General features: G+C 43.5%; 1 protein-coding gene across 10 annotated transcripts in view; it reads left to right on the forward strand.

The window, feature by feature from the left end:
- Positions 1-10524, forward strand: part of Fmn1 (formin 1) — a 370679-nt gene that overhangs the window by 107843 nt on the left and 252312 nt on the right. For 9 of the 10 annotated variants that reach the window (XR_004118764.1, XM_031371363.1, XM_031371365.1 and 6 more), the window contains one exon: positions 5724-5841. Coding sequence is in view for 9 of the 10 variants with exons in the window: in XM_031371363.1 (XP_031227223.1) it covers positions 5724-5841 (118 nt within the window). In the remaining variant the exon portion in view is untranslated. Of the gene's footprint in view, positions 1-2511; positions 4284-5723; positions 5842-10524 lie in introns of those variants that run through there. The other variant, XM_031371368.1, reaches the window with a different exon arrangement.

Raw genomic sequence — 10524 nt, forward strand, 5'->3', positions numbered from 1 at the left:
AGGCATAGTGAGTCTAAGCTCACTTTTGCCTTAGTCCTTGAAAAGAAAGAAAATTAACTTATCTCAGTAGAGATTACTTCACCCTCTGCCTGGCTTCTGCCATGACCTACAAAGCTTCTAGACAAGGAAAATTCATTTTCCTCTGTTAGAAAATCTGCTGCTTGAAGTTTCTCCCATTTTCTCTTCATTTCTGATTTTTTGTTATAATTTGTCCTAAATAAATTCTTTGAATTACATTTAAATAAGTACATATTGAAATATTTCGCTGTAAACTTCCCACAATGAAAACGCATAGTCATTCTTTGTCAATAAGTTCTCTTAATTCTATCTCTGGGTCTTCCCAAAGGAGAAATTGTACCTGAGATCCTTATAAGAGTCTACCACCTTTGTATGTTAAGACTCAGCCATGTGTGGTGTCCTGTGACAGCAGGAAGCCTACTTCTGAGTTCTAGAAGATGGTTAAGTGCATCGTAGAGTCAAATCCTGACTCCCTTGTTCATTAACCCTGATAACAGAGGTTATTTAATCATTTTGTATCTTAATTTTCTAGTAGGAGAAACAGAATGAGTTCCAAGCTATATCGGCTATCTGGATCTACTGACTTAGTATATGCAAAGCATTTAATACAATGCCTGGGTACATAGTAAATGCTCAATTCTAAATATTCTGTATTCATTCCCACCTGCTACTCTATGAAACTATACTCAGTTACCTTCTCTTGATTTTGATGTCTTAATTTAAAATAAGTCTAGTAAAGCTTTACTGTCTAGAGCAGAAGGCTGTCAATACAACGATCTCCTGATTCCTTTTCTATGAAGCTATGTTGGCACCTGTGGATAACAAGGGCAATGCTGGAGCCCTGTAAATCTGCCCAATGTTGTGGTGTAGACTGCACGGTAGAGGGACTAATGAGCCCTTCCAGCTTATTTTTTTTTTCCCCAAGTCTGTTAAGATGACTGAAAACTTACTCTGGACAAATATCTGAACAAATGAAGCCCCCTCAGAGAGAAGGAAAACACCAAGTCCACGAAGCTGTGCCTTCCTCCTTAGTTCTGTGATCTATGTGTGTAGCTCATGAAACTGGAGTGAAGATCCCGTCTTTCCACAGCCTCAGAGAAGTCAGATTTTTATCAGTGGGCATTTCCTCTCTAGAGGAAGCTTTATTCAGAGATGTAAATGGCACCGACAGATCTTTCTTTCTTCCCCCTTTTTTTTTTTTCTTTTTGCCCTGCCCTGGTATTTACTTTGCTTTGTTTAATTTTGTTGTTTTCCTGTGCTGGGGATTGAGCCCGGAGCCTTGTCCTTGCTGGGCACACACTCTGCTGACTGAGCTACATTCTTAGCACCTATGCCAGTTAAGGTTACATATCTTCGTATTCCCCCAAAACGTCAGCGTCTGAACCACTTAGGGTTTGTAATTTCCTATTAGGGTTGATGGAATAAATACTCCCCCGATTTGTGTTTTCCTTTTTTTGCAGTCATACATTGTCAAAAATGCATTACTGCAACAAGAATTCCTCAGACCTCTAGGTTTGGCAGGAAGCTATCCTACAGGTAATGGGGCATCTTTGATTGTCCTACCCCAAATCTTTACTTCCCAGGCTGCAGCATGTAATCAGAATGGCGTTTCTTCTAACCTGTGGTGGGTTTGTTTTTTGATTTTTTTTTTGTTTTTTGTTTTCTATTTTGCACGAAATAAGCAGTGGAGGCCAGACTGATAGATATTTTAGACCTTTAGAGAAATATAGATCCTTGGGGATCTCTGGTGAATGACTGTTTAAGAAGGCAGGTTGTGTGCCATGCCTGGTCTGGTCCGTTTAATTTGATTGCAACGCCAAAGCAGGTAAGAGTCCCTCCACCAAGATTTGTAACTCACAGAGGGAGTCTCTGCTGTGAAACAGAAAGACACCCGAGGTTGGTCCAGAACCCAAGACAGTAATCATTCCTACGGGGCTGGGGCTGTTTATTTTGCTGCCCTTTCGTAGGTGGACACTGGGTGCGGTGGGCGGGCGTGCTTGTCTAAGTACCTGTTTGAGGAACACCCAGGCAGGGCAGAGCTAAAACAGCAGTAACCTGAAACCAGTCTAGTTAGTTTTCCTTCCCAGCAGTCAGAGAAAATCTGCATTCCAGATGAAACCTGCCAGCTGAAGGAAAGCATTTAAAAACAAAAGACATTCCAAGGGTAGTAAATTAACTGCTCTCAGAGTTGTGGGCACTCTGAGAGGATCTTTTTTCTTTACTTCCGGTCTTTGATTAAGGGTTTCTAAGAGGCTGTTGATGTGGGCAAATTGCTGGGTCTAGGTCCTCGCTGGCCCAAGGCCTTTGATTACCATCTGATGGAAAAGAGAGCTCACTCTGGTCATTTTCTGCTGATTCACTTTGGAATCTCTTGGGCTGCACCAGGGGGTGGTTCAGGGCTGTCGGGACCAGCTTGCCAGCTCAGCACTTTTAAAAACCTCAACTTGCTCACCAATGAGGAAGTTGAATGCGACCAGGAGAAATCGCAGGCTCTGGGGCGGAGCTCCTTCTGAAGTCCTGGGTTGGGATTACGGGACAGGCTGACTTTGCCTGCGACAAAAAGCCTTTTGTCCTGGGGAGTAAATACGGAAGTCCAGAAGAGCAGTCTACCTGCCCATGTGTAGTAAGGTGTGCAGCTCCAGCTGCTTTGGGGCATAGAGTTGCCCAGACTTAACAAGTTGCCCTGGGCACGCCGGCATCGAGCAAACCGGAAGGGAGGACGCTTGTGACCTGAAAGAGACCAAGTGTGTTGTCTGAGCTGCTGAAAGCCTGGCTCCCTCCCCGGTCCTGTCGCTCCCTGTCCTGTAAGTCAAGAGCAGATGGAGCGGATAAACTGAGAGAGCAGGGCAGGTAACACAAGGCAGAACTTGTGTCAAGGGCACTGCGGGGACATGGAGGAGGTTGGTAACTCTCTCAGCAGCAGAGATGTGCTGGAACCAGGCAAATCCGAAGCCGGACTTGAGATGGCTCAGTCGATCCTGAGTAAATTCTCTATGAAATCCCTGTTTGGATTTACAAATAAATTGGACTCCTTGGATCCTGAAGAGGAAGATGCTGTGCTGAAGGCGTTTCGCAATTTAGAGGTGGATCCTGCTCCTGAGCGAGGTGATCCCAGCAAAGGCTCAGATCAGCCACAGGCAGAGGCTCCAGTTCCACCTGATCTTAAAAATGATGGAAAGTCAGCAAGGGCGGAGACAGGATCTGAGGGAAGTCAGGGGAAAGCGAGATCAAACACCTCTTCCCCTGGTTATGAGCTGCTTTCACCTGCCACAGTGAGCGTGGGCAGTGAGGAAGTCATTTGGGTCCGTGGGACCCTGGTTCACACCACCAGTGATTCTGACTCTGAAGATGGAGGCCAGGAGGCAGAAGAAGGAAGCCGCCTTGATACGCAAACGCCCACCACGGTTGTTTTATGTGAACCTTCTCAAGAGCCCAAAGACAGAGCAGGGGATTCCGAAGAAATTACTGACACTGGGAACACTGAGGATACAGAACTCTGTGCTGAAGAGTCTCAGAGAACTTTACCTGAGACAAGTAGCAAGCTCGAACCTGGTGGTGATGGTAGCCATCCGGCAGAGCACAGTCCCAGGCAGGGTCAGGCTGCAGAAGAAGGGTCTCAGATCCCACCCGCAGCATCAGATCAGACTGTGGGTATCTTTAAGAGCACTGTTTCTAAAAGAGAAGCTCCCGGAGAGAAGTCTTTCCAGCTTCCAGCTTTGTTCAGTGGGCTCCGTGTGCTGAAGAAGGGGGCTACCGCAGAGGCAGGGGAGACCATCACTGAAATCAAACCCAAGGACGGGGACCTGGCTTTGCTCAAGTTGACCCAGCCTGTTCAGAAGTCTCTGGTACAGGGAGGCCCACAGGCAGTGAAGAGCCAGGGTAGAGCAACTGATCCGAAGGCCACTCCCACTCTCCTGGAGCAGCTATCTCAGCTGCTCAACATTGACATGCCAAGAACCGAACAGAAGGAAGCGGACCCCGAGTTTCATGGTGCTGATGAGATGGGTTATAGTACTGACCAGGAGAGCCACAAGAGCCCTGGAGATGCCCACGTCCAGGGTGGCCAGGTGAAGGTAAAGACACCAGAGACTGCCCTGGAGGCATTTAAGGCCTTATTCATCCGTCCCCCCAAAAAGGGGAGCACAGCTGACACCACTGAGCTGGAAGCACTTAAGCGAAAGATGAGGCATGAGAAGGAATCACTACGCGCTGTGTTCGAGAGGTCCAAGTCACGGCCAGCAGACAGCCCGTCTGATCCCAAAAGCGTATGTAGAATTGGATTCTGCATTTTGCCATAAAATATGCTATAAGTTTTTCTTTCTTTTCAGGTTTCCTGTTAAAATGATCTTAGCTGTCTGTCATCATTATTATATTCCCTTGGGTAAAAAAAAAATGAATTATGATATTAAATGTCTTGCAAAAGAGTACTAAGTTGGACAGAAGTGCTTCTCTTCTGTTTTTCTTGAATGTAATTAAGTGTGATCTCTGTGTGGATGTATGGGAAGGAAGAGAAAATGTGCGCCCTGAGTTTAAGCATCCATGGTCAATGTGCTTATAAAACATTAGCAACATGGTGAAGTGCTCCGATGTATAAATATGGTCCAGATTTATGGGGGTTTCTTTACCATTCAGTCATACACCTGTGAACACTACGCTTTCCTTTGAAAATGCAACATTTAGCAAAACGTGAGTTTATGATGTAACTGAAATGTCCTGTGTTGTTTATATAGCTTCCTGGCTGAGTACTAAATTTAGAATAAGTGCTGGTTTTTAATACCAACTCTGCCATTTATGGCGGGGTGACCTTGATAATTTCTGAGCCTGTCTTCCCATATCCAAAAAGAAGCAGCTAGCCCTAACCCTTATGGAAAGAGTAAATGAAATCAGAGAACAAGAGAATCTAGCATTCTCTTAAGATGTGATTATTTAAAGAAATTCTCAGTTTATAATGACCAGGGAGTGTTTGGCATCAAAAGTTCATGGGAACAGTGGATAGAATTTCTTGTCAAACATCAGTTCAGTATAGGATTATCTTGTATGCTTGTATATTTAATTAAGCTATTAAAAATTGAAGTCTGTAGAAGAGTTAACATAGATTGTAGTTAAATCTAAACACAGAATAGCATTCTAGTTACAAAATTCAACTCCTTAAAAAAAAGTTGAGCATGGAGCCCATCTCTTTTATTTCATAATAGGAAAGAATCAAAATTAGTGTAGAATGCTCAGAGAAGTGTATCTTCAATTATTGCTACTGTTTCTGGGAAATGCAAACTTAGGCCTCATTGTATGGAGTTTGTTTGGACTGCAGTTGTAAATAGTCCTATGAGTGTACCAGATGATAATGCATTTGGTTGGGTTTCTGCAGTTCAGAGTTTGCATATGCCCTTTAAAATAGCTGAATAACAAAAATAAAAGATTGCATGTTAGGTAGTCTTGAGTGTTTTTGTTTGTTTTGCTTTTTATTTTGTTTTTATATTTGTTTGTGGGTTTTTTTTTAACTTTAGTTTTCTACCCCAACTGATCCTTTACCCTCCCAGAAAAAAAGTTCATCTTGTATGAAGAAGGCTCAATTACACGTAATGGGAGCATCATGACACTGGCCGTTAAAATCGATATTGGAATTAGTATTAGGATGTGTGGTTCTCAAGAATCAATTGGCTTTGGCCACAGTTCCATTAAATTATCCTTTGCCTGTTTTTGCACAGCCTGACCAGAGCCCCACAGAGCAGGACGACAGGACTCCAGGCAGACTCCAAGCTGTCTGGCCACCCCCAAAGACAAAGGACACAGAAGAAAAAGTGGGACTGAAGTACACTGAAGCAGGTAACATGAAAGGAAACTGGCACCCAGGAAGGAGCCTCTTCCTGCAGTGGCCTTTAGTTCAAGTTCAGAGGACTGTCAGCGTTCGGGGTGTGTTTCACCATGCATTACGGTGGAGAAGGCTTCTTCTTCTGCTCTTGGTCTTGGTACGAAAGCACACCACTTTCCACATTTGCTATGATCGATCGTCTCAGGGATGAAACGTGACTGCTATGCAGTGAATGGAAGGGAGCACAAGGGTCAAGTAGGAGAGCCTTTGGGGAGCGAAATGGAGCAGGTAGATTACAGATTCTTCTGGAAGCAGGTGGTTGGGCACATAGAATGCTTGTGTGAGCTGGCAGCATAGGAGAGGCGAGTATGATTCTTCAGGGCTGTAATCTGATGGTCTGTTTGTCTCTGAGTAATGCTTCCCAGATAAAGGAACCTTGTGCAGACTGAACATACAGATGCCATATCAGTTACTCGCTCACTCTTGTTAGACAAAGCTTCGTTTAATGCATGTCCAATTCTAAGACACTCTACCTCTCTGGAAAACTTCCCAGGAACTCAACTTGAATCTATTTACATGGAATAGGACTGTAGATATTTTACTCTTTAAGTGGAAGGTTCAAAAAAAAATCACTGCAGAACTAGACATGGATATATTTTAATTGTGTGTGTGTGTGTGTGTGTGTGTGTGTGTGTGTGTGTAAGTGTAAGGGGTAGGGGGGTTGTATTTTATCAACACTCTTTACTTTATTCCTGATATTTGGAGAGTTATCTGTCCTACTCAGAGACCCCCCCCCACTCCAAAATATGGTGACAGTGCTTTTACTCATTTAATTTAAAGGATTATCTAGAAACTGGCAGGTGCTAGAAGAGGCTCATTGACAGCTTTTCATTGTCGTGTTCAAGTTTTGATTAACTTCCCCGAAGTGACTTCTAATTGTGATTCTGGGCTAGTGAGTCCTGGTTAAGGGGCCTCAACCCATGCTAGCTGAGCAACCTTGCAGCATGAAGGCTGCTGGACCTGGGGTGCACTTCTGATCTCTGCTGAGCTGTCTCCTAACTAAACTCACACGGTGGCTAGACGAGGGAAAGCTGAAGTCTGTGATATACTCACACGGGCTACAATTTTCTATTTCAGTCCTGGTCAGTAGTCAAGGGGGAAAGTGTACCTGCTGGAAAGAATCACTTATGATCCTTTTGTCTGTTCTGTGAGCCCGAGGCCTTCGCATTTTTCCATTTTCTCTCTTCCCCACAGGACAGGGGAATCTTCATTGGGAAACCATGTGACTTCCTCCATGTCCCTGACATTCTCATCTGTTCCCCTTTTACCCATATGTTAGCAGTTCATTGCAGTGAATCTTCAGAAGGGAAAGAGGCGCTCCTCCTTTGTCCACCTTTTGTATGTGGCCTCTTGGTAGTGGCAGTGGTGGTAAGCATGCATGGAAGTTTAGCCTACATAATTTATAGAAATACTTCTTTTTGTAAGGGGCTCAAAGTTTAGTTAATTCAGTAGGCTTTGTGTAATATCAAGTAGTAATTGAGAATATACACCTTGGCAAGAGGGCCAGGAGGTGTTCTCGAGCCTCCACATTCCCAATTACAAAGTTGTGGCTTCTCTGGGACAGTTAACTACATCATAGCATGTTATTTTTTCTGCACTGCTTTTCTTATGGGATTGAAAGAAATCCTCATCCTTAGTGACCATATGTATAGCCACTTGAATTTTTCAGCATGCATGCAATTTCTCCCAATTGGAATGCTATCTATAATTACAATATTGACCCACTCACCAAGTCATTTGCTTAGCATGGTATAGTGTGAGTGATTAAATGTCCTGAAATTGCCTTAACTTACAAAACAAAGCATAGAATACAGTGAGTCCTAAGTCCTAAGTTAGAGGTTTTAGTCTTGATCTAATTAGTTATAGCGTGGTAGCCTTCCTTGCCATGGTGAGCACCTGCTAAGTAGACTAGGAGGCACATGTCAGAAATGTTTCTTGAATGCAGTCTAGTCCTATTCTGGATTGCTCCTTAGTTTTTCCTTTGTGTTATTCTTTGTCTTCCACTTCTGGAAGCTCACAGGGGCATCCATCCCAGTGAACAGTGGTTGTGACGCCACACCTCTCTAACATGCGTTGTCAGAAGGCGGCAGGTGAAAGGGGTGTTAGTGATAATTTCATTGGGTAAGGTAGCAGGCTGGCCATGCCACTCCCTGGGGGCCCCCTTGCTTACAGTACATTGGCACAACTCTGTTCTGTGTCTGCTGCCTCAATGCCTGGGAGCGTTCTAGTACTGGTATATTTTAGGGGATGTGATTTCCATAGACGAATAAGATGCCCCACACATTTTGTACCTCACTGATAAGTTTATACAACCTCTTCCCCCACCCCCTCATGCTTATTTTAAGCTCTGTTGTTGAGTAAACTGAAATCTCTGAGGAATTTGGTGTGTAACTAAACATATTCTGTGAACTCTCCATTGTTTTCCCTGCTCTTAGGGAAACATACTGAGATCAGTTAGTCTCTAGGGAGCTTAGAAACAACAGTTTGAGTGAAGGCAAAGTCTTGAGCTTTTACATCTTCAGTGTACTTCAGTGTTCCCAGGGTTTATTAGTCCCTAATCCAAAGAATCAGGAGACTAAGACCTCAGTGTTTCTATTTTGCATGTATATTAGAGTTCTGTGCTGATGAAGAGAGGTGGTCAGTCCATGTAAAGTCTAGCTTGCCCATGAGTTCCCCTGCTCCACCCTATGATACCCTAGGCCATTTTTACTGACTTTTCTCAATCAGTACTCTCTTTAGGGACATAAGAAATCACTTGATCCTACAGATTAAATTTTACTGAGAATAAAATGGAGGTATAGGAGAATCTGTGAATTTTAAACAGTGGCTTCTAGAGTCTTCCTAGTCTATGAGGGTGCCTTGCAGTGGTTCCTCATGTCCACTGCCACCATACTCCCTTCTGCCATTCCACAGCTGCAAGCATCTTCTGCATCTCTGGATACTGCAGCCACTTCTCTTCAGGTTTTGCTGGAGCATCCACTGTCCCAGCCTGTCCTGTGCCCATATTAAGGGCATTGTTGCTTCTACTGTCTGAGTCCTTGGAGCCTTGGTGATGTGCCAGTTGAGAGCTGTCATTTAATGGACTACCGTAGGGACTGGAGTTGACCTCTACATAGGGACTGAGTTTGGAACTCATAGTGTTAGTTCATATTGTCCCTGAAGTGTTTTGCTCAGATAGAACAGAAAAGCCCCCCACAATGTGCTGAACTTTCCTTCCTATATTGTGATTGTCAGTGTGAGCCAATACTGTGTCATGATGTCTCACCATAACTTTTTTGAGCGAACAGAGCATTTTGCCCCAGCTTTACTTGGCTTGGGCCGGTACATATGTCTCTTGGAATTTTTTCTCCCAGTACCACCTTTTGGTATTGATGCGAGCTGTGGATGGTCTTGTGTTGTTTTTAAGTGGGTTCCTCTATCTTCTCTCCCATTAATAAAATTCAAAGAGAAGCCAGGTCATCTGGAACCACTTAAGAGACAGGTCATAAAGAACAGTGACTGCAAACATCGAGAGGCAGATTAATCACTGTGCAGGTACACTGCCTGTGTTCCTTAAATGATTTTCCTGCTTCTTCTTCTTCTTTTTTTAAATTTCCCTCCATTTCACAACAGAATTTGATTTGGAGCACAATCTGAGTTAACGATCTGTTTTTGTTTGTTTGCTTGCTTTGTTTTGTGTATTTTTTGTTCCTGAATCTTGAATTGATTTCACAGCGGGGTTTTAGAATAACTGTCCTCTCTCTGAGTTTATGCCTGTGATGGACTTCCAGTGGCTGTGTTTGCAGAGTCTCTTGGTGTTTGCAGCCTTGCGGTGTCGCTGGACACCTCACAGCACAGCACCCCAGTTCTCCTGTGTACTTCAAACAATATTTTCTGCTTTTCTGATCTATCTGTTCTTCCAAAACTCTTCAAAGAGGAGTCCCCTTTGGGAGTTTTTCTTGGAATTGCATTACCTTGTTAGTGTGAGGTGGGAATGAACATTCTTAGTGTTTGCACATATTATAGAAAACTTACCCAGGGCATTTTATGATTTTTCTAAAAAGAAAAAATTTTAAATTATTTCCATATATATATGTATATGTATATATATATGTGTGTATATATATATACAGTATGCATATAAGTGTGTGCCTTGCATTTTATGTAAATATATCTCCAGACACATTATTTAATAATAAATGCTTGGTTGGGTTTGTTCCTTGGATTAGTTTTCTGTTTCTAGAATGTTTCTAGCCGACTTATGACTAAAGGTTCATGGATTCTATACACTTTGCAGCCAAGTGTAGAGTTCGTCCCAGTTCAGGTCACATTTGGATGCACTGAATACTGAGGAGCTTTCTCTGAGCCTTTGCTTAGTGATTCTAAGTATTTTGGGGGATTTTTAGAAGCCTAGTCATGGAGGCTGGAGAGATCACTCAGAGCATGCAAATGGTATTCCAGAGGAGCAGGGTTTGATTCCTAGCACCCAGAGGGTAATTTACAACACTGGGTGACTCTAATTATAGGGTATCTGACATTCTTTTTTGGCCTTTGAGGTCACTGCACGCACACACTGTACACATCCGCACGCAGACAAAACACCCGTCTACATACTATAAAAAGAAACTACCGGGGACCGGGATTTCTTGCGGGGGGGG

The sequence above is a fragment of the Mastomys coucha genome, unplaced genomic scaffold, assembly GCF_008632895.1.
Source record: "Mastomys coucha isolate ucsf_1 unplaced genomic scaffold, UCSF_Mcou_1 pScaffold15, whole genome shotgun sequence".
NCBI classification, from domain to species: Eukaryota; Metazoa; Chordata; class Mammalia; order Rodentia; family Muridae; genus Mastomys; species Mastomys coucha.